The sequence below is a fragment of the Ammospiza caudacuta genome, chromosome 34 (genome assembly GCF_027887145.1).
Source record: "Ammospiza caudacuta isolate bAmmCau1 chromosome 34, bAmmCau1.pri, whole genome shotgun sequence".
NCBI lineage: Eukaryota > Metazoa > Chordata > Aves > Passeriformes > Passerellidae > Ammospiza > Ammospiza caudacuta.
The window spans coordinates 3,409,825-3,433,743 of NC_080626.1; the positions used below are offsets into that span (position 1 = coordinate 3,409,825).

A 23,919-nucleotide genomic window follows, 5' to 3' on the forward strand; every position below is an offset into this window, starting at 1 on the left:
GGACATTTGGAACGCAGAAAGGAACCGCAGAACCCCAGGGAACCTCATTAATATTAATAACCCTCATTAATATTAATAAGCACGCAGCAAAACGCCCATCAAAGCGTGAATACCCGCCCCTTCAGCGAACTCCCGTTGCTATTGGCTGAATGAGATGTTAATCATACAATACAAATGCTGCCCCGCCTTACAGCTTTCAGATTGGTCGACTCAGCTGCCAATCACACCGCGACGCACTCTCATTCGTTAAGGCATTGCTCCCGCCTTTCCCCGCCTCTTACTGGCCAAGCCGCCCGTCACTCACCCTTAGCGCGGCGCTGATTGGCGGCGGCGGCGCGGACGGGCGGGAGCCGCCGTGTGGCGGTGCCGGAGCGGGCCCGGGCCCGGCGGGGCGGGCGGAGCGGGGCGGGAGCAGCGGAGCGGCCGCGGCCCAGCGGCCCCGGGGCCGCCATGGAGGACGGAGTTTACGGTGAGGCCGCTGAGGGCGGGATGCGCAGCGGGAACGGGGGCGGGCGCCGGAGCCGGGCGGGAAAATCGTGAGGGGAACGTGAGGGGAAAGGAGGGGGGGGGGGGCGCGGGGTTCGTGAGGCGGCGGCCAATGGCGGGGCGAGGAGCGGTCACGTGGTGGGAGCGGCGGGAAAATGGGAGGGGTGGGACACATGGGTGGGCGGGGCTAATCATGAGGGGGTGGGGTCAGTATTCAATGAGGGGCGAGGTGGCCACGCCCCTCATTTGAAACTCCGCCCCTTTTCAACAACCACGCCCTCTTTGTATCAAACCACGCCCACTCGCTGATTCTAATTAGACCACGCCCTTTGGAACGAGCCCCCTGTTCTTGTAATGGCCACGCCCCTTTAGGTCAGACCACGCCCAAACTTCTTTATATGAAGAAAGGGGCGTGGCCTATGAGAGGGTGAGGTAAGGTTTGAATGAGGGGGCGTGGCTTGATTGGAGAAGGGGCGTGGTCAATGAAAGGGTGGCCAGGTGTGCAATGGGCGTGGGCATGGCCAGGTGTGATGTGGGCGTGGTCAGGACAGCGTGGGCATGTCCAGGTGTGCCCAGGTGTGATGTGGGCGTGGCCAGACGTGATGTGGGCGTGGTCAGGGATCCAATTCTCCCATTGTGGAGCTCCAGGGGCTGTGCCCAGGTGTACCCAGGTGTGCCCAGGTGTGCCAGGGCAGTACCCAGCTGTGCTCAGGTGTGCCCAGGTGTGCCAGGGCAGTGCCCAGGTGTGCCCAGGTGTGCCCAGGTGTGCCCAGGGCAGTACCCAGCTGTGCCCAGGTGTACCCAGGTGTGCCAGGGCAGTACCCAGGTGTGCCCAGGTGTGCCAGGGCAGTACCCAGGACCACTCCAGGTGTGCCCAGGTGTGATGTGGGCGTGGTCAGGGGCCTGTGGGCATGTCCATGTGTGATGTGGGCGTGTCCCGGGATCCAAATCCCCCAGAGTGGAGTTCCTGGGGTGTGCCCAGGTGTGCCCAGGTGTGCCCAGGTGTGCCAGGGCAGTACCCAGCTGTGCCCAGGTGTACCAGGGCAGTACCCAGGTGTGCCCAGGTGTACCAGGGCTGTACCCAGCTGTGCCCAGGTGTGCCAGGGCAGTACCCAGGTGTGCCCAGGTGTACCAGGGCTGTACCCAGCTGTGCCCAGGTGTGCCAGGGCAGTACCCAGCTGTGCCCAGGTGTGCCAGGGATGCACCCAGGACCACTCCAGGCGTGCCCAGGGATCCAAATATCCCAAAAATCTCCCAGAGCGTGGTCCCTGGCGCGGGTCCAGCTGTGCCAGAGCCGTACCCAGGTGTGCCAGGCGTGCCCCCAGGTGTACCCAGGCGTACCCAGGCGTGCCCCCAGGTGTGCCCAGGCGTGCCCAGGTGTGCCCAGGCTTGCCCCCAGGCGTGCCCAGGCGTGTCCCCAGGCGTGCCCAGGTGTGCCCAGGCGTGCCCCCAGGTGTGCCCAGGCTTGCCCCCAGGTGTGCCCAGGCATGTCCCCAGGCGTGCCCCCAGGCGTGCCCAGGCGTGCCCCCAGGTGTGCCCCCAGGCGTGCCCAGGTGTGCCCCCAGGCGTGCCCAGGCGTGCCCCCAGGTGTGCCAGGCGTGCCCCCAGGCGTGCCCAGGTGTGCCCAGCCATGCCAGAGCCGCACCCAGGCGTGCCCAGGCGTGCCCAGGCGTGCCCCCAGGTGTACCCAGGCGTGCCCACGCGTGCCCCCAGGCGTGCCAGGCGTGTCCCCAGCCGTGCCAGAGCCGTACCCAGGTGTGCCGGGCGTGCCCCCAGGTGTGCTGAGGCCGGGTGTGCCCGCAGTGCCCCCGGACCTGTCGCCCGAGGAGCGGCGCGAGCTGGAGTCCATCCGGCGGCGCAAGCAGGAGCTGCTGGGGGAGATCCAGCGCCTGCGGGACGAGCTCAGCGAGGCCATCAGCGAGGTCGAGGGGCTCGAGGCCAACGAGGGCAGGTCAGGCACGGCCCGATGCCCCGGAACGGCCCCCAAATAGCCCAGATTCACCCCAAAAACACCCGGAAATACTCCTGAAAATGTCCTCAAAGCAACCTCGAAATGTTCCCCAGAACGCACCCAAAGCACCCCAAAAATGTCCCCAAAACAACCCCAAAATAGCCCCAAAAATAGCCCAAATTTATCTCAAAAATATCTCAAAAATATCCCCAAAACAACCCCAAAATAGCCCCAAAAATAGCCCAAATTTATCCCAAAAATATCCCAAAAATATCCCCAAAACAACCCCAAAATAGCCCCAAAAATATCTCAAAAATATCCCAAATTTATTCCAAAAACAACCCCAAAATAGCCCCAAAAATAGCCCAAATTTATCCCAAAAATATCTCAAAAATATCCCCAAAACAACCCCAAAATAGCCCCAAAAATAGCACAAATTCACCCCAAAAACACCCTGAAATACTCCTGAAAATGTGCCAGAAATGTGCCAGAAATATCCTCAAAACAACCTCGAAATGTTCCCCAGAACGCACCCAAAGCACCCCAAAAATATCCCCAAAACAACCCCAAAATAGCCCCAAAAATATCCCAAATTTATCCCAAAAATATCCCAAAAATATCCCCAAAACACACCCAAAATAGCCCCAAAAATATCCCAAATTTATCTCAAAAATATCCCAAAAATATCCCCAAAACAACCCCAAAATAGCCCCAAAAATATCCCAAATTTATCCCAAATTTATTCCAAAAATAGCCTCAAAACCAGCCCCAAAATATTCCCCAAAGCAACCCCAAAATATCCTGAAATAGTCCCAAAAATATCCCCAAAACACACCCAAAATAGCCCCCAAAATACCCCAAATGTATCCCAAATTTATTCCAAAAATATCCCAAAAAAACCCCCAAAACAACCCCAAAAATAGCCCCAAAAATATCCCAAATTTATCCCAAAAATATCCCCAAAACAACCCCAAAATAGCCCCAAAAATATCCCAAATTTATCCCAAAAATATCCCAAATTTATCCCAAAAAATATCCCCAAAATATTCTCCAAAGTACCCCCAAACACACTCAAAAATATCCCAAAAATATTCCAAATTTATTCCAAAACTAGCCCCAAAATATCCCAAAAAAAGCCCAAAAATATCCCAAAAATATCCCCAAAACAACCCCAAAATAGCCTCAAAATAACCCCAAAATATTCCCCAAAACACCCCCAAAATATCCTGAAATACTCCCGAAAATATCCCAAAAATATCCAAAAAATATCCCAAAAATATTCTAAATTTATTCCAAAAATATCCCAAATTTATCCCAAAAACAACCTCAAAATATTCCCCGAAACGCACCCAAAACAGCCCAAAAATATCCCAAAAATATCCCCAAAACAACCCCAAAATATTTCAAAAATATTCCAAATATATCCCAAAAATGCCCAAAAAAATATTCCCAAAAAATATTCCTGAAAAATCACAAAAATATCCTGAAAATAGCCCCAAAATATTTTAAAAATTCCCAAAAATGCACCCAAAAAATCCCAAAATTTCCCCTCAGATTCCCAAAAATTCCCATTTGCGACCCCCAAAAATTCCTAATTTTGACCCAAAAATTCTCCCCAAAATTCTGATTTTTGACCTTCAAATATCCAAAATTTTCCCCCAAATTCCCAAAAATATTTTCCCCCAAATGTCCCAAAACCCCCCAAAATTTTCCCCAAATTCCCCCAAAATTTCTCCCAAATTCCCCCAAAATTTCTCCCAAATTCCCCCAAAATTTCCCCCAAAATTTTCCCCAAATTCCCCCAAAATTTCTTCCAAATCCCCCAAAATTTCCCCCAAAATTTCCCCAAAAATCCCCCAAAATTCCCATAAAATTCCAATTTTTCACCCCAAAATTCTCCCAAAGTTCCTGAAAATTTCCCCAAAATTTTCCCAAAATGTCCCAAAAATCCCAAAATTTTGGGAATTTCCAGCAAGACGCTGCAGCGGAACCGCAAGATGGGGATGGGCCGCAAGAAATTCAACATGGACCCCAAAAAGGTCGGAGGGGAAATTTGGGGAAAAATTGAGAAATTTGGGGAAATTTGGGAGAAAATTTGGGAATTTAGGAAAAAATTTGGGAATTTCGGGAGAAAATTTGGGGATTTTGGGAGAAAATTTGGGGATTTTTTCAGAATTTTCCAGGGATTTTTTGGGGAAATTTTGGGGGGAATTTTTTTTTTACTTTGGGGGAAATTTTGGGAATTTTTTGGGGAATTTTGAGGGAATTTATGGGGTTTGGGGAAAATTTAGGAATTTGAGGGGATTTTGGGGGATTTAATTTGGAATTTTTTTGGGAATTTGGGGGCAATTTTGAAGAAGATTTTGGGTTTGTTTTTTTTTTTTTTTTTTCCAGGGAATTTTGGAGAATTTTGGGAAATGGAGAGAGAATTTTTGGGGGGAATTTTGTGGGGTAATTTTTGGGAGTTTGGGAGAAAAATTTGGGGAAAAATTTGGAAGTTTGGGGGAATTTTGGGAAGAAATTTGGGGAATTTTGTGGGGGGAATTTTAGGAAGTTTTGGGCGTTTGGGGGGAGTTTTTGGGGGAATTTTGGGAAGAATATTGAGGCAATTTCGGTTGGGAATTTTGGGGGAACGTTTTGAAATTTTGGGTGGAAATTTTGGGGGGAATTTTGGGCGCTTTTATCGCTTAAAAATGCGAATTTTTTTTGCGAATATTCGCCATAAAAAACGCGAATTTTGAGGTTTTTCCGTGGGAATTTTTGGCTTTTTGGGTGGGAATTTTTTTTGGGAATTTGGTGGGGATGGTTTGGAATGTTGTGAATTTGGGGAATTTTGGGTTTTGCAGGGGATCCAGTTCCTGGTGGAGCAGGAGCTGCTCCGGCACACGGCCGAGGACATCGCGCGCTTCCTCTACAAGGGAGAGGGGCTGAACAAAACGGCCATCGGAGATTACCTGGGAGAGAGGTGCCACTGACTGGGATATACTGGGATATACTGGGACGGACTGGGATATACTGGGAGGGACTGGGAGGGGTTTATGGGGGACTGGGATGGACTGGGATATACTGGGATGGACTGGGATGGACTGGGAGGGGTTAATGGGGGACTGGGATGGACTGGGATGGACTGGGAGGGACTGGGAGGGGTTAATGGGGGACTGGGATGGACTGGGATGGACTGGGAGGGGTTAATGGGGGACTGGGATATACTGGGAGGGACTGGGAGGGACTGGGAGGGGTTAATGGGGGACTGGGATATACTGGGAGGGACTGGGAGCAGATTGGAACAGACTGGGATGGACTGGGAGGGGTTAGAGGGGGAATGGGAGGGGTTAAGGGGGGACTGTGAGGGGCTAAAAGGGAACTGGGACGGACTGGGATGGACTGGGAGGGACTGGGAGGGGTTAATGAGGGACTGGGATGGACTGGGAGGGACTGGGATGGACTGGGAGGGGTTAATGGGGGACTGGGATGGACTGGGATATACTGGGAGGGACTGGGAGGGGCTGAACAAAACGGCCATTGGAGATTACCTGGGAGAGAGGTGGCACTGGGATATACTGGGATATACTGGGAGGGGTTAATGCGGGACTGGGATGGACTGGGAGGGACTGGGATATACTGGGAGGGACTGGGAGGGGTTAAGGAGGGACTGGGAGGGGATTGGGAGCCACTGGGATGGACTGGGTTATACTGGGAGGGACTGGGAGGGGCTGAACAAAACGGCCATAGGCAATTACCTGGGCGGGAGGTGGCACTGGGATGGACTGGGATATACTGGGAAGGGTTAATGGGGGACTGGGAGGGACTGGGATATACTGGGAGGGACTGGGATATACTGGAAGGGGTTAATGGGGGACTGGGATGGACTGGGAAGAACTGGGAGGGGTTAATGGGGGACTGGGAGGGACTGGGAGGGGATTGGGAGCCACTGGGATGGACTGGGAGGGACTGGGAGGGGTTAAGGGGGGACTGGGATGGACTGGGATGGACTGGGATATACTGGGAGGGACTGGGAGGGACTGGGAGGGGCTGAACAAAACGGCCATCGGCGATTACCTGGGCGAGAGGTGCCACTGGGATATACTGGGATATACTGGGGAGGACTGGGATATACTGGGAGGGGTTAATGGGGGACTGGGAGGGACTGGGAGGGGATTGGGAGCCACTGGGACGGACTGGGAGGGACTGGGAGGGTTAATGGGGGACTGGGAGGGACTGGGATATACTGGGAGGGACTGAGAGCAGATTGGGACAGACTGGGATATACTGGGATGGACTGGGATGGACTGGGAGGGGCTGGGAGGGGATTGGGAGGGACTGCAAACAATGATTGACAGCAGTGGGCGGGGTTTATGACATGTGGGCGTGGCAAAGCCTCAACCCATTGTGATTGACAGGTGCGGGACTGGACTGGGTGAATGACAGTGGGCGTGGCCAGGGATGATTAATGGAGTAGGCGTGGCCAGGGATGATTAATGGAGTGGGCATGGCCAGGGATGATTAATGGAGTAGGCGTGGCCAGGGATGATTGACAGGGGGCAGGGCTGGGCTGTATAAAGTGTGAATAATGAGGTGGGCGTGGCCAGGTGTGATTGACAGCTGGCCCCGCCCCTAGGGAGGAGTTTAACCTGGGCGTGCTCCACGCCTTCGTGGACCTGCACGAGTTCACCGACCTCAACCTGGTGCAGGCGCTCAGGTGAGATCACCTGGACACACCTGGGGGCACACCTGGGGGCACCTGGGCACACCTGGGGACACACCTGGGCACAGCTGGGCACACCTGGCAACACACCTAGAGACACCTGGGGGGGTTGTGACACACCTGGGCAGACCTGGGGACACACCTGGGCACACCTGGGGGCACCTGAGACTCACCTGGGACACACCTGGGCATACCTGGGGGCACCTGGGAGCATCTGGGCACACCTTGGACACACCTAGGGGCACCTTGGGACACCTGGAACACACCTGGGCACACCTGGGTACACCAGCGGACACACCTGGGCACACCTGGGGGCACCTGGGACACACCTGGGGGCACCTTGGGACACCTGGAACACACCTGGGCACACCTGGGTACACCAGCGGACACACCTGGGCACACCTGGGGGCACCTGGGACACACCTGGGGGCACCTTGGGACACCTGGGCACACCAGGGGACACACCTGGGCACACCTGGGGGTACATGAGGGGGGCTGAGGATTCACCTGGTGGCACCTGAGACTCACCTGGGGACACCTGGGTACACCTGGAGGCACCTGAGTACCTTGGGGGGGGATGGGACACACCTGGGCACACCTGGGGGCACCTGGGCACATCTGGAACACACCTGGGGATACCTGGGGGGGCCTGAGGACTCACCAGGGGGTGAGGGAGACTCACCTGGGGGGGTTTGGGGCACCTGAGAGTGACCTGGGAGGGCTCTCAGGTGGACTTGAGATGTCCCAGGTAGCTCCAGGTAAGCCCAGGTGTGTTTCTTTCCGGAACGTTCCAGGCAGTTCCTGTGGGAGCTCAGGTGGATTTTGGGGAGGGGTTTCAGGTAATTCCAGGTGATTTTTTGGGGAATTTTCCAGGTGATTTTTTGGGGAATTTTCCAGGTGTTTCAGGTGATTCCAGGCGAGTCCCAGGTAAGCCCAGGTGTGATTTTTTTTTCCGGAACGTTCCAGGCAGTTTCTGTGGAGTTTCCGGCTGCCGGGGGAGGCGCAGAAAATCGATCGGATGATGGAGGCGTTCGCACAGCGCTACTGCCTGTGCAACCCGGGCGTGTTCACCTGCACAGGTGAGATCACCTGGCACACCTGGCACACCTGGGCACACCTGGGGTATCACTGGCACACCTGGGGTATCACTGACACACCCAGCGCTACTGCCTGTGCAACCCGGGCGTGTTCACCTGCACAGGTAACACACCTGGCACACCTGGCACACCTGGGTACAGCGCTGGCACACCTGGGGTATCACTGACACACCTGGGCACACCTGGGCACACCTGGGGTATCACTGACACACCCAGCGCTACTGCCTGTGCAAACCGGGCGTGTTCACCTGCACAGGTAACACACCTGGCACACCTGGCACACCTGGGTACAGCCCTGGCACACCTGGGGTATCACTGACACACCTGGGCACACCTGGGCACACCTGGGGTATCACTGACACACCTGGGCACACCTGGGCACACCTGGGCACACCTGGGGTATCACTGACACACCCAGCGCTACTGCCTGTGCAAACCGGGCGTGTTCACCTGCACAGGTAACACACCTGGCACACCTGGGTACACCTAGGTGACTCAGAGCCACACCTGGGTGGGACAAGGACACGCCTGGCCGGGTTAGGAGCTCACCTGTCCCACCTGTGACACACCTGGGCACACCTGGGCACACCTGGGCTCACACAGACCCACCTGGACTGACTCAGGGTCACACCTGGGTGGGACAGGGAAACACCTGGCCAAGTTAGGAGCTCACCTGTCCCACCTGTGACACACCTGTGACACACCTGTGACACACCTGGGCACACCTAGGCTGAGTCAGGGTCACACCTGGGTGGGGCAGGGACACAATTGGGTGGGACAGGGACACACCTGGCCGGGTTAGGAGCTCACCTGTCCCACCTGGGCACACCTGGGACACACCTGGGCACACCTGGGCACACCTGGGTGGGACAGAGCCACACCTGGGCTCACACAGACCCACCTGGACTGACTCAGGGTCACACCTGGGTGGGACAGGGACACAATTGGGTGGGACAGGGACACACCTGGCCACGTTAGGAGCTCACCTGTCCCACCTGGGCACACCTGGGCACACCTGGGCACACCTGGGCTGACACAGACCCACCTGGACTGACTCAGGGTCACACCTGGGTGGGACAGGGACACAATTGGGTGGGACAAGGACACACCTGGCCGGGTTAGGAGCTCACCTGTCCCACCTGTGACAAACCTGTGACACACCTGGGCACACCTGGGCTCACACAGACCCACCTGGACTGACTCAGGGTCACACCTGGGTGGGACAGGGACACAATTGGGTGGGACAGGGACACACCTGGGCGGGTTAGGAGCTCACCTGTCCCACCTGTGACACACCTGTGACACACCTGGCAGACACGTGCTACGTGCTGTCGTTCGCGGTGATCATGCTCAACACGAGCCTGCACAACCCCAACGTGCGCGACAAGCCGTCGGCCGAGCGCTTCGTGGCCATGAACCGCGGCATCAACGACGGCGGCGACCTGCCCGAGGAGCTGCTCAGGGTGGGCGGGGCCCCGGGGGGGGCGGGGCCAGGTGTGCCGCAGGTGGGGGGGGGGGGGGCGGGGCGGAGCGACGGCGAAATTTGGGCGGAAAAAGGTGAAAAAATGGGGATTTTGGGGGTGTTTGCGGGGCGTGGTTTGTGATGGGTGTGGTCGGAATGGGGATTTTTTTTTCCCGAGGGGGGCGTGGCTTATGAGGGCGTGGTCAGGTGTGGGTGTGGTCACGTTTGGGCGGGGGGAAAGGTGGAAAAAATGGGGATTTTGGGGTTAGAAATGTGAAAAAATGGGGATTTTGGGTTGATTGGGAGGGACTTGGGGGCGTGGCCTATGGGGGTGTGGTCAGTGGGTGGGGTCTGAGTGGGTGTGGTCATATTTAGAGTGAAATTTGGGGTGAAAAATTGGGGATTTTGGGGTTAGAAATGTGAAAAAATGGGGATTTTGGGGTGATTGGGCGGGACGCGGGGGCGTGGTTTCGTTGAGATGATGGGTTGGGGGCGTGGCTTATGAGGGCGTGGTCAGGTGTGGGTGTGGTCACGTTTGTGGAGGGGGAAAAGTTGGAAAAAATGGGGATTTTGTGGTTAAAATTGTGGGGGGAAAAAATGGGGATTTTGGGGGCCTTGGGAGGGATTTGGGGGCGTGGCCTATGGGGGTGTGGTCAGTGGGTGGGGTCAGAGTGGGTGTGGTCACATTTAGAGTGAAATTTGGGGTGAAAAATTGGGGATTTTGGGGTTAGAAATGTGAAAAAATGGGGATTATGGGGTGATTGGGGGGACTTGGGGGCGTGGTTTCGTTTAGATGACGGATTGGGGGCGTGGCTTATGAGGGTGTGGTCAGGTGTGGGTGTGGTCACATTTGGGGTGAAATTTGGGGAGAAACGGGTGAAAATACGGGAATTCGGTGGTCAAAAAGGCGAAAAAAATGGAAATTTTGGGGATTTTGGGTGCGTGGGGGGAGGTGGGTGTGGTCTGAATGAGGATTTGGGGGCGTGGCTTATGAGGGTGTGGTCGGTGGGTGTGGTCTGAGTGGGTGTGGCCACATTCGTGGTGAAATTTCCCCCCAAAATGCTCAAATTCCCCAAAAATTCCCACAAAATTCTGAAATTCTCCTACAGTTGGCCCCCAAAATCCCCAAATTTCTCCCAAATCCCCAAAGTTCCCCAAAATTCTCCCCAAATCCCCCAAATTCACAAATACCCTAAAATTTCCACCCAATTCCTCCAAAAATCCCCCAAAATCCACAAAAAATCCCCCCAAAATTCCCAAATTTCCCCCCAAAATCCCCCCAAAACTCCCAAAGTATTCCAAATTTCCCCCAAATTTTCCCCCAATTCTCAATAATCCCCCTCAAAACCCCCCCAAATCCCAAAAATTCTCAAAAAATCCCCAAATCTCCCCCCAAAAAATCCTCAATTTTTCCCACAAAATCCCTAAAAACTCACAAAAATTAAAAAAAAAATCTCAAATTTTACCCACAAGTCCCCCATAAAACCCCCCCAAAAAGACTCCTCTAAAACCCCCAAAATTCACAAAATATTCACAAATACCCCAAATCCCAAAAAATTCCCACATCTCCCCAAAAAAATCCTCAATTTTTCCCGCAAAATCCCTAAAAATTCACAAAAATTTAAAAAAAAATCTCAAATTTTGCCCAAAAGTCCCCCATAAACCCCCCCCCCAAAAACTCCTCTAAATCCCCCAAAATTCACAAAATATTCACAAATACCCCAAATCCCAAAAAATCCCATCTCCCCCAAAAAATCCTCAATTTTTCCCGCAAAATCCCTAAAAATTCACAAAAATTAAAAAAAAAATCTCAAATTTTACCCAAAAGTCCCCCATAAGACCCCCCCCAAAAAACTCCTCTAAAACCCCCAAAATTGCCCCAAAAATTCCTTAAAAACGCCCAAATTTCCCCCAATTTTTCCCCCAAATTTTCCCCCCAAATTCCCAAATTTTCCCCCCAAATTCCCAAATTTTCCCGAAAATCCCCGAAATCGCCCCAATTTTCAGAACCTGTACGAGAGCATCCGCTCGGAGCCCTTCAAGATCCCCGAGGACGACGGCAACGACCTCACGCACACCTTCTTCAACCCCGACCGCGAGGGCTGGCTGCTCAAGCTGGGTAAGCCCCGCCCACCGCGCCAGGCCACGCCCACTTCGCCTGGGCCACGCCCTCACCCGGCCACGCCCAAAAAGTCCCAACGAAATTGGTCAAAATTCAGATTTTTTGGCAATTTTTTATGGCTTGTTTGGGTTTTAAGGGGGTTTAAAGCGGGTGGGACATGGTTATGGCCACGCCCACCGCGCCAGGCCACGCCTACTCTGCCTGGGCCACGCCCTCACCTGGCCACGCCCAAAAAATCCCGATGAAATTGGTCAAAATTCAGATTTTTTGGCAAATTTTTAAGGCTTGTTTGGGTTTAAAGTGGGTGGGACATGGTCCTGGCCACGCCCACTTCGCCTAAGCCACGCCCACTTCACCTGGGACACGCCCTCACCCGGCCACGCCCAAAAAATCCCAACGAAATTCGTCAAAATTCAGATTTTTTGGCAAATTTTTATGGCTTGTTTGGGTTTTAAGGGGGTTTAAAGTGGGTGGGACATGGTTATGGCCACGCCCACCGCGCCAGGCCACGCCTACTCTGCCTGGGCCACGCCCTCACCTGGCCACGCCCAAAAAATCCCGATGAAATTGGTCAAAATTCAGATTTTTTGGCAAATTTTTAAGGCTTGTTTGGGTTTAAAGTGGGTGGGACATGGTCCTGGCCACGCCCACTTCGCCTAAGCCACGCCCACTTCACCTGGGACACGCCCTCACCCGGCCACGCCCAAAAAATCCCAACGAAATTCGTCAAAATTCAGATTTTTTGGCAAATTTTTATGGCTTGTTTGGGTTTTAAGGGGGTTTAAAGTGGGTGGGACAAGGTTATGGCCACGCCCACTTCGCCTAAGCCACGCCCACTTCACATGGGCCACGCCCTCGCCTGGCCACGCCCAAAAAATCCCAACGAAATTCGTCAAAATTCAGATTTTTTGGCAAATTTTTAAGGCTTGTTTGGGTTTTAAGGGGGTTTAAAGTGGGTGGGACAAGGTCCTGGCCACGCCCACTTCACCTAAGCCACGCCCACTTCACATGGGCCACGCCCTCACCTGGCCACGCCCCCAAATCCCGGGGAAAATAGGAAAAATTTCCAAATTTTGGGGTTTTTGTTTGGTTTGTATGTGGTTAAAAGTGGGTGGGGCATCACAATAGCCACGCCCATTTTGCCTAGGCCACGCCCACCACGTCTGGGCCACACCCTCACCTGGCCACGCCCCCAAAATCCCATTTAAATTACCCAAAAATTCCAATTTTGGGGCATTTTTTTTGTTTTATGGGGCTTGAATGTGGCTAAAAGTGGGTGGGGCTTGGGCTTGGCCACGCCCACCATGTCTAGGCCACGCCCACATCACCAGGCCACGCCCTCACCTGGCCACGCCCCCAAAAACACTCATTTAAATTATTCAAAAATGCAAATTTGGAGGGATTATTTTTACTTTTTATGGGGTTAATGTGGGTGGGGAAATCCCCTTGGCCACGCCCACTTTGCATGGCCACGCCCACCTCGCTTGGCCACGCCCCCTCCCATTTCCCCCCAGTCTCTCCCAGTTTGGTTTTGCTGAATTTTAATGAAATTTTTTCTCTTTTTCTTTCCTTTCTTCCCCCAAATTCTCCCAAAATCCTCCCGAAATTCCCCAATTTTTCCAAAATCTTAAAAAATTCCCCCAAAATTCCCCCAAAATTCCCTAAATTCCTTCAAAACCTCTCCAAATTGCCAAAATTCTCCCCCAAATCCCCTGAAATCCTCCCCAAAATTATCCAAACTCCCTCAAAATTAATTAAAAAAAAAAAAAATCTCAAATTTCCTCAAAATTCCACCCAAAATTCCTCTGAAATTCCCCAAATTTTACCAAAATTCCCCCCAAATTCCTTCAAAACTTTCCCAATTTCACCAAAATTCCCAAATTTCTTTGAAATTTCCCCAAATTTTCCCAAATTTTCCCAAATTTTCCCAAATTTTCCCCCGGTGCTGCCTTTGGGACCCCCCAGGAGGTGAGTGCTGGGGTGGGGGAGGGGCAGCGCTTGGGACCCCCCCCAAAATCCCCCAAATCTCCCAAAAAATCCCCAAAATCCCCTAAAATTTCCCCAAAATTCCCTCAAAACTCCCCCCAAAATCCCAAATTCCCCAAAATTCTCCCAAAATTCTCCCCAAATCCCCAAGAATTCCCCCCAAAACCCCCAAATTTCCCCCCAAAATTCGAAATCTCCCCAAATTTTCCCAATTTCCCGAAATCCCCCCCCAAAAAAATTCCAAAATCCCCCCCAAATTTTGCCCCAGGAATGCCCAAATCCGCCCAAAATCCCCCCAAAATTTCTCAAAAAAATCCCCAAATCTGCCAAATTTCCCCCAAAATCCCCAAGAATTTTCCCAAAATCCCAAAGAATTTCCCCAAAATTCCTCCAAAATCCTCCAAATTTCCCAAATTTCCCCCCAAACTTTCTCAAAATCCCCCTAAAAATCCCCCAAATTTTCCTTAAAATCCCCAGAAACCCCCCCTAAAATCCCCCAAAAATCCCCAAAATTCCTCCAAAAATCCCCCAAAATTCCAAAATTTCCCCCCAAATTCCCCAATTTTCCCAATTTTGCCCAAATTTGCCCCAAATCGCGGCAGGCGGGCGGGTGAAGACGTGGAAGCGCCGTTGGTTCATCCTGACCGACAACTGCCTCTACTACTTCGAGTACACCACGGTGAGAGCCCAAAACCCCAAAATTCACCCCAAAATCCCCAAAATTCACCCCAAAATCCACCTGGGAACCCCAAAAACCCCAAATTCACCCCAAAATCCACCTGGGAACCCCAAAAACCCCAAAATTCTCCCCAAAATCCACCTTGGGAACCCCAAAAACCCAAAATTCACCCCAAAATCCCAAATCTGCCTCTACTACTTCAAGTACACCACGGTGAGAGCCCAAAATCCCCAAAATTCACCCCAAAATCTGCCTTGGGATCCCCAAAAACACAAAAATTCACCTTGGGAACCCCAAAAACCCCAAAATTCACCCCAAAATCCACCTTGGGAACCCCAAAAACCCCAAAATTCCACCTTGGGACCACCAAAATACCCAAAAAACGCCAAAAATCTGCACAAAATCACCCAAAATTCACCCCAAAATCCACCTTGGAACCCCAAAAACCCCAAAATTCACCCCAAAATCCACCTGGGAACCCCAAAATTCACCCCAAAATCCACCTGGGAACCCCAAAAACCCCAAAATTCACCCCAAAACCCACCTTGTAACCCCAAAAATTTCCTCAGAAATTCCAAAATCCTGAAAATCTGCCCTAAAATGCCCCAAAAATGGTGAAAATTCGCCCCAAAAATGGTGAAAATTCACCCCAAAATTGCCAAAATTCACCCCAAAATCCCAAGTCTGCCTCTATTGCTTCGATTACACCACGGTGCGAGCCCAAAAACCCCAAAATTCACCCCAAAATCCACCTGGGAACCCCAAAATCCCCAAAATTCACCCCAAAATCCACCTGGGAACCCCAAACATTTCCTCAGGAATTCCAAATTCTTGAAAATCTGCCCTAAAATGCCCCAAAAATGCTCAAAATTCACCCCAAAATCCCAAATCTGCCTCTCCTGCTTCGAGTACACCACGGTGAGAGCCCAAAATCCCCAAAATTCACCCCAAAATCCACCTGGGAACCCCAAAATCCCCAAAATTCACCCCAAAATCCACCTTGGGAACCCCAAAATCCCCCAAATCTGCCCCAAAAATTCCCCAAATTTCCCAAAATTCCGGAATTTCAGCACAGGGAGCTGTGAGGGATCATCCCCGAGGGGGAATCTGCCCCAAAATCCCCCCAAAATTGCCCAAAATTTCACTCAAAATTCCTCAGAAATCTCTGAAATGCCCCAAAAATTCCCCAAATTTCCCAAAAATTCCCCAGATTTCCCCAAATTTCCCAAAATTTTGTATTTCCAGGACAAGGAGCCGCGAGGGATCATCCCCCTGGAGAACCTGAGCATCCGCGAGGTCGAGGATCCGCGCAAACCGGTGAGAGAAAACCCCCAAAAAGCGCCAAAATCACCCCAAAAATCACCAAAATCACCCCAAAATTCTGCCCAAAATTAAGTCAAAAATCAGCCCAAAAATCTGCCCAAAATTATCTCAAAAATCACCAAAATCACCCCAAAATTCTGCCCAAAATTACCTCAAAAATACCCAAAATCACCTCAAAAATCTGCCCAAAATTATCTCAAAAATCACCAAAATCACCCCTAAAAAAATCACCAAAATCACCCCAAAATTCTGCCCAAAATTATCTCCAAAATCACCCCAAAAATCTGCCCAAAATGACCTCAAAAATCACCAAAATCACCCCAAAATTCTGCCCAAAATTACCCCAAAAATCAACCAAAAATCACCCCAAAATTACCCAAAATCATCTCAAAATTACCCCAAAAATCCCCCCAAAATCATCTCAAAATCACCTCCAAATCCCCCCAAAATTGTCCCCAAATTTCTCCAGAAAAAGTCCCAAAATTCCTCCAAATCTTCCCCAAAAATCCCCTTTTTTTCCTCATTTTTTCCTCATTTTTCCTCATTTTTCCCCATTTTTCCCATTTTTTCCCCAATTTTTCCCCATTTTTTCCCCCATGTTTCCCCATTTTTTCCTCATTTTTTCTCATTTTTTCCCTTTTTTTCCCCATTTTCCCCCCATTTTCCCCCATTTTTCCTCATTTTTCCCCCATTTTCCCCCATTTTTTCCCCATTTTTCCCTATTTTTTCCTCATTTTTTCCCCATTTTCCCCCATTTTTTCCTCATTTTGTCCCCATTTTTTCTCATTTTTTCCCCATTTTCCCCCCATTTTTTCCTCATTTTTTCCCTATTTTATCCTCATTTTTCCCCATTTTTCCCTATTTTTTCCTCATTTTTTCCTCATTTTTTCCCATTTTGTCCCCATTTTTCCCCCCATTTTTCCCATTTTTCCCCCATTTTCCCCTCATTTTTCCCCCATTTTTTTCCTCATTTTTCCCCCATTTTTTCCTCATTTTTCCCCATTTTGTCCCCATTTTCCCCATTTTTTTCCCCATATTTTCCTCATTTTTCCCCATTTTTCCCCCATCTTTTTCCCATTTTCCCCTCATTTTTTCCCCATTTTTCCCCATTTTCTTCCCCATTTTGTCCCCATTTTTCCCCCATTTTTTCCCCATTTTTTTCCCCATTTTTCCTCATTTTTCCCCCATTTTTTCCCCCTTTTTCCCCATTTTTCTGCCGCCTTTTTGGCCCCACAACTCCCAAATTTTCCCAGTTTTTTCCCAACTGGTTTGTGTTGGTCTGTACTGGTCCAAACTGGTTTATACTGGTTTTTAACCCTTTCCAGACCACTTTAAAATCCCTGAACCTCCCCATTTCCCCCCTTTTGTCCCCCATTTTTCCCCATTTTTCTGCCGCCTTTTTGGCCCCAAAACTCCCAGATTTTCCCAGTTTGTTCCCAACTGGTTTGTACTGGTCCAAACTGGTTTATACTGGTTTTTAACCCCTTTCAGACCATTTTAAAGTCCCTGAATTTCCCCATTTTTCCCCCCTTTATCCCCATTTTTCCGCCGCCTTTTTGGCCCCACAACTCCCAGATTTTCCCGGTTTTTTCCCAACTGGTTTGTACTGGTCCAAACTGGTCCAAACTGGTTTATACTGGTTTTTAACCCCTTTCAGACCATTTTAAAGTCCCTGAATTTCCCCATTTTTCCCCCCTTTATCCCCATTTTTCCGCCGCCTTTTTGGCCCCACAACTCCCAGATTTTCCCGGTTTTTTCCCAGCTGCTTTTTCCTGCTTTTTCCTGTTTTTTCCTGGTTTGAACCGGTTTGAACCGGTTTTTGCAGCACTGTTTCGAGCTCTACATCCCCAACAACAAGGGGCAGCTGATCAAGGCGTGCAAGACGGAGGCGGACGGGCGCGTGGTGGAGGGGAACCACGTCGTCTACCGCATTTCGGCGCCGACCCGCGAGCAGAAGGACGAGTGGATCAAATCCATCCAGTGAGGACTCAAAAAAACCAAAAAATTAAAAAAAAATTCAAAACCGAATCAGGGAGGTTGAAAAACGGGGCTTTGAGGGGTGAAAATGGGATTTTTCACGGTTAAAATCGGATTTTTTGGCGTTAAAATGTGAATTTTTGGGGTTCAAGCTGTGTAGTGAGAGACGAAAAAAAATCACCGAAATATCCTAAAAAATTCACCCAAAAAAATTTCCAAATTATAAAAAAAAAATTCCCCAGAAATTCGGAAAAAAAATACCAAAAAAAAAAAAAAATCCCAAAAATATCACCAAGAAAATTCCCAAAAATTCCTAAAAGCGTCATTAAAAAATCACAAAAAGTTCACAAAAATTTTCCAAAAAATGCAAAAAAAAAAAAATCCCCAAAACTATCACCAAAAAAAATCCCAAAAGCGTCATTAAAAAATCACAAAAAGTTCACAAAAATTTTCCAAAAAATTCACAAAAAATCCCCAAAAAAATTCCTCAAAAATTCCCAGTAAAATATCAGCAAAAATTGTCCAAAAATTCATAAAAATATCACCAAAAACTCCCCAAAAATTCACAAATATTCCTAAAATCTCCATCAAACATTTGGGGGATCCTTTACCCGTCGTCTACCGCATTTCGGCGCCGACCCGCGAGCAGAAGGACGAGTGGATCAAATCCATCCAGTGAGGACTCAAAAAACCCAAAAATTTAAAATAAATTCAAAACCGAATCGGGGAGGTTGAAAAACGGGGCTTTGAGGGGTGAAAATGGGATTTTTCACGGTTAAAATCGGATTTTTTGGCGTTAAAATGTGAATTTTTGGGGTTCAAGCTGTGTAGTGAGAGACGAAAAAAAATCACCGAAATATCCTAAAAAATTCACCCAAAAAAATCTCGAAAATATAAAAAAAAAAATTCCCCAGAAATTCGGAAAAAAATTACCAAAAAAAAAAAAAAATCCCAAAAATATCACCAAGAAAATTCCCAAAAATTCCTAAAAGCGTCATTAAAAAATCACAAAAAGTTCACAAATATTTTCCAAAAAATGCAAAAAAAAAAAAATCCCCAAAACTATCACCAAAAAAAGTCCCAAAAGCGTCATTAAAAAATCACAAAAAGTTCACAAAAATTTTCCAAAAAATGCACAAAAAATCCCCAGAAAACCACAAAAAAAATCCCAAAAGCGTCATTAAAAAACCACAAAAAGTTCACAAAAAATTTCCAAAAAATGCACAAAAAATCCCCCAAAAAATCCCCCCAAAAATTCCCCAAAATTCCTAAAAGCATCATTAAAAAAATCACAAAAAGTTCACGAAAATTTTCCAAAAAATGCACAAAAAAATCCCCAAAAATACCGCAAAAAAAATCCCAAAAGCATCATTAAAAAACCACAAAAAATTCACAAAAATTTTCCAAAAAATGCACGAAAAAATCCCCAAAAATATCACAAATTGAATTTTTTTGTTATTTTTAAATTATTTTGATTTTAATTTTGCGGTGGGGTTTAAATTTGATTTTTTTGGGGTTTTTTTTTTGGGCTGGGAATTTTTTTCCAGGGCTTTCCCCAAGGATTTGGGACCCCAAAAATTCCTAAAAAATCCCAAAAAATCCTAAAAATTCTCAAATTTCCCCTTCAGGGCGGCGGTGAGCGTGGATCCCTTCTACGAGATGCTGGCGGCGCGGAAAAAGCGAATTTCCGTCAAGAAAAAGCCGGAAAATCCCTGAAAAAACCCAAAATTCCCAAAAAAGCCCAAAGGGGGCGGGACCCCCGGAATTCCCAGCTGGAAACTCCCAAAAATTCCCAAAAAATTTGGGGGAAATTCCCCCAAAATTCCTCCGGACTGGGAAAGGACCAAGAGGCTCCGGGAGCCCCAGAATTCCCAAAATTCCACAAATTCCCCAAATTTCAGCCGTGAAATCCCAAAATTCCAGCTCTGAAATTCCCAAAATTCCCCAAATTTCAGCCGTGAAATCCCAAAATTCCCAAAATTTCAGCTCTGAAATCCCAAAATTCCCAAAATTTCACCTCTGAATTCCCAAAATTCCCCAAATTTCAGCCCTGGGAATCCAGAAATTCCCAAAATTCCCAAAATTTCCAAAATTTCAGCTCTGAAATCTTAAAATTCCCAAAATTCCCAAAATTTCAGACCTGGGAATCCAGAAATTCTCAAAATTCCCAAAATTTCAGCTCTGAAATCCCAGAATTCCCAAAATTTCACCTCTGAATTCCCAAAATTCCAGCCCTGGGAATCCCAAAATTCCCCAAATTTCAGCCCTGGGAGTCCAAAAATTCCCCAAATTTCAGCCCTGGGAATCCAGAAATTCCCAAAATTTCAGCTCTGAAATCCCAAAATTCCCAAAATTTCAGCCCTGGGAACCCAGAAATTCCCAAAATTCCCAAAATTTCAGCCCTAGGAATCCAGAAATTCCCCAAATTCCCCAAATTTCAGCTCTGAAATCCCAAAATTCCCAAAATTTCATCCCTGGGATAAAAAAAAATCCCAAAATCCCCAAAATTTCATCATTGGAACCTCAAAATTCCCAAAATTTTCAACCCTGGTATCAAAAAATTCCCAAAATTCCCCAAATTTCATCACTGGAACCTCAAAATTCCCAAAATTTTCAGCTCTGGAATAAAAAAAAATTCCCAAAATTTCCAAAATTCCCATAATTTCATCACTAGAACCTCAAAATTTCTCAAAATTTTCAGCCCTGGAAATCAAAAAATTCCCAAAATTCCATCATTGGAACCTCAAAATTCCCAAAATTTTCGGTCCTGGAATCAAAAAATTCCCAAAATTTCTTCCCTGGAGCCCCAAAATTCCCAAAATTCCTCCCAAAATTCCCTTTGGGAGCCCCAAAATTCTTCCTAAAATTCCCAATTCCCTCCCCCCCCCCCCGGGAATCCCAAAATTTCAGCCCTGGGAACCCCAAAATTCCCCAAAATTCTTCCCAAAATCCCCAAATCGCCCCTTGGGAATCCCAGAAATCCCCAAAATTCCATCTAGGTAATCCCAAAATTCCTCCCAAAATCTCCCCAAAATTCCTCTCAAAAATTCCAACTGGGAATCCCAAAATTCCTCCCAAAATCTCCCCAAAATTCCTCTCAAAATTCCCTTTGGGGACCCCAAAATTCCTCCCAAAGATTCCATCTGGGAATCCCAAAATTTCCCCAAAATTTCCCCAAAATTTCCCCAAAATTCCATCTGGGAATCCCAAAATTTCACCCCAAAATTTCCCCAAAATTCCTCTCAAAAATTCCATCTGGGAATCCCAAAATTCCTCCCAAAATTTCCCCAAAATTCCCCTCAAAAAATCTATCTGGGAATCCCAAAATTCTTACCAAAATTTCCCCAAAATTCCTCTCAAAAATTCTTCCCAAAATCTCCCCAAAATTCCCTTTGGGGACCCCAAAATTCCTCTCAAAAATTCCATCTGGGAATCCCAAAATTTCACCCAAAATTTCCCCAAAATTCCTCCCAAAGATTCCATCTGGGAATCCCAAAATTCCTCCCAAAATTTCCCCAAAATTCCCTTTGGGGACCCCAAAATTCCTCTCAAAAATTCCATCTGGGAATCCCAAAATTTCCCCAAAATTCCTCTCCAAAATTCCATCTGGGAATCCCAAAATTTCACCCCAAAATTTCTCTCCAAAATTCCAACTGGGAATCCCAAAATTTCCCCAAAATTCCATCTGGGAATCCCAAAATTCCACCCAAAATTTCCCCAAAATTCCTCTCAAAAATTCCATCTGGGAATCCCAAAATTTCCCCAAAATTTCTCTCCAAAATTCCATCTGGGAATCCCAAAATTTTCCCAAAATTTCTCTCCAAAATTCCATCTGGGAATCCCAAAATTTCACCCCAAAATTTCCCCAAAATTCCTCTCCAAAATTCCAACTGGGAATCCCAAAATTTCCCCAAAATTCCCTTTGGGGACCCCAAAATTCCTCTCAAAAATTCCATCTGGGAATCCCAAAATTTCCCCAAAATTCCATCTGGGAATCCCAAAATTCCTCCCAAAATTTCCCCAAAATTCCTCTCAAAAATTCCAACTGGGAATCCCAAAATTTCCCCAAAATTTCTCTCCAAAATTCCATCTGGGAATCCCAAAATTTCACCCCAAAATTTCCCCAAAATTCCTCTCAAAAATTCCATCTGGGAATCCCAAAATTCCTCCCAAAATTTCCCCAAAATTCCTCTCAAAAATTCCATCTGGGAATCCCAAAATTTCCCCAAAATTCCTCCCCAAAATGCCCCAAAATCCCCAAAAATTCCTCAAAATTGGCCCAAAAATTCCCCCAAAATTCCCCAAAATTCCCCCAAATTTGGGAATTTCCCCGTTTGGGGCTCCGGGGGGTCCCGGCCCCTCCCCCTCCCCCTCCCCCCTTTATTTATGGTCCCAAATAAAAACCCAAAATGCCAAAATTCCGGAATTTTCTGCGGGGAATTTGGGGAAAATTTGGGAATTTTGGGGGAATTTTGGGGCCAATTTTGGGGGAAATTTGGGGGATTTTGGGGGGATTTTTGGGGCAAATTTTGGGAAAATTTGGGGCATTTTGGGGGCAAATTTTCGGGAGGAATTTGGGCCATTTTGGGGGAATTTTTGAGGCAAATTTTGAGAAAATTTGGGGCATTTTTGGGGCCAATTTTTGAGAGGACTTTGGGGCCAATTTTGGGGGAATTTTGAGAAAATTTGGGGCATTTTTGGGGCAAATTTTCGGGAGGAATTTGGGGCATTTTGGAGGGGAATTTTGGGGTAATTTTGTGGGATTTGGGTGGAATTTGGGGCATTTTTGGGGCCAATTTTGGGGGAATTTTGAGGCCAGTTTTGGGGGAGTTAGAGGCTTTTTGGAGAATTTTGGGAAGAAATTTTGGGGGAATTTTGGAGCAAATTTAGGGGCAATTTGGGGCATTTTGGGGGGAATTTTTGGGGGACTTTGGCGGCAAATTCTGGGGGACTTTGGGGCCGATTTTGGGGAATTTTGGGGGGAATTTGGTGCCAATTTTGGGGGCGGTTTTTGAGGTGGTTTGAAGCCAATTTTGGAGGAATTTAGGGGGAATTGGGGGCCGATTTGGGGGAGTTTTGGGGGGAATTTGGTGCCAATTTTGGGAACAGTTTTTTAAGCCAATTTTGGAGGAATTTAGGGGGAATTTGGTGCCGATTTTGGGGAGTTTTGGGGGGAATTTGAGAGGAAAGTAGTTCCTCTCTGCGCTGGGAGCGGGCGGGGCGATGACGCGGAGGGATACCTCGCGTGGACCGCATCACGTCACGCGCTGCGTGCGGAGGGATCTCTCGGTGATGCGGCCGCTCCCGGATCTCAATCCCCGGCAGAGGCGCGGAAGGATACATTCAATGTGTAGGACTGCGCATGCGCGCTGCCGATACCGGAGCGCTCGGAAGCGGCGGCGCGGAGCGATATCGCGGGGGGGGTGGGGGTGGCTGCCGGAACTGCGCATGCGCGCGGAGCGTCAGTCGGGCGCCGTGAAGGGGGAGCCAAAATGGCGGCGGGGAGGCGCCGGCGGAGCCGCGGACACGGAGCCGTGAAGGGAACGGGGGACGGGGCTGCCGAAACGGGGGCCGGGCTGCGGGATCGGGAGCCGGGGCTGGGAGGGGAACGAGAGCCGGGGCTGTGAGGGGAACGGGAGCCGGGGCTGTGAGGGGAACGAGAGCCAGGGTTGTGAGGGGATCGGGAGCCGGGGCTGTGAGGGGATCGGGAGCCGGGGCTGTGAGGGGAACGGCGCTGCAGGATCGGGAGCCGGGGCTGGGAGGGGAACGGGAGCCGGGGCTGGGAGGGGAACGGGGCTGCAGGAACGGGAGCCGGGGCTGGGAGGGGAACGGGAGCCGGGGCTGGGAGGGGAACGAGGCTGTGAGGGGAACGGGGCTGCAGGAAGGGGAGCCGGAGCTGCGGGATCTGGAGCCGGGGCTGCCGAAACGGGAGCCGGGGCTGTGAGGGGAACGAGAGCCGGGGTTGTGAGGGGAACGGGACACGGGGCTGCTGGATCGGGAGCCGGGGCTGCGGGAACGGGGGACGGCGGCGGAGCTGCGGACAGGGAGCTGTGAAGGGAACGGGAGCCGGGGCTGCGGGAACGGGAGGCGGGGGTGTGAGGGGAACGGGAGCCGGGCAGTGCGGGAACGGG

The 23,919-nt window shown here is 49.5% G+C and overlaps 1 protein-coding gene across 1 annotated transcript; it reads left to right on the forward strand.

Moving 5' to 3' along the window:
- The first annotated feature begins 391 nt into the window (after window positions 1-391).
- Window positions 392-20,587, forward strand: CYTH2 (cytohesin 2). Its single transcript, XM_058822730.1, has 13 exons — window positions 392-469; window positions 2,290-2,437; window positions 4,410-4,476; window positions 5,284-5,402; window positions 7,056-7,136; window positions 8,109-8,221; window positions 9,554-9,702; window positions 11,709-11,820; window positions 11,960-11,962; window positions 14,412-14,488; window positions 15,734-15,805; window positions 17,637-17,791; window positions 19,417-20,587. The coding sequence occupies exons 1-13, from the start codon at window positions 451-453 to the stop codon at window positions 19,502-19,504; spliced, it is 1,203 nt and encodes a 400-aa protein (XP_058678713.1). The 5' UTR covers window positions 392-450; the 3' UTR covers window positions 19,505-20,587.
- Window positions 20,588-23,919: the final 3,332 nt, after the last annotated feature.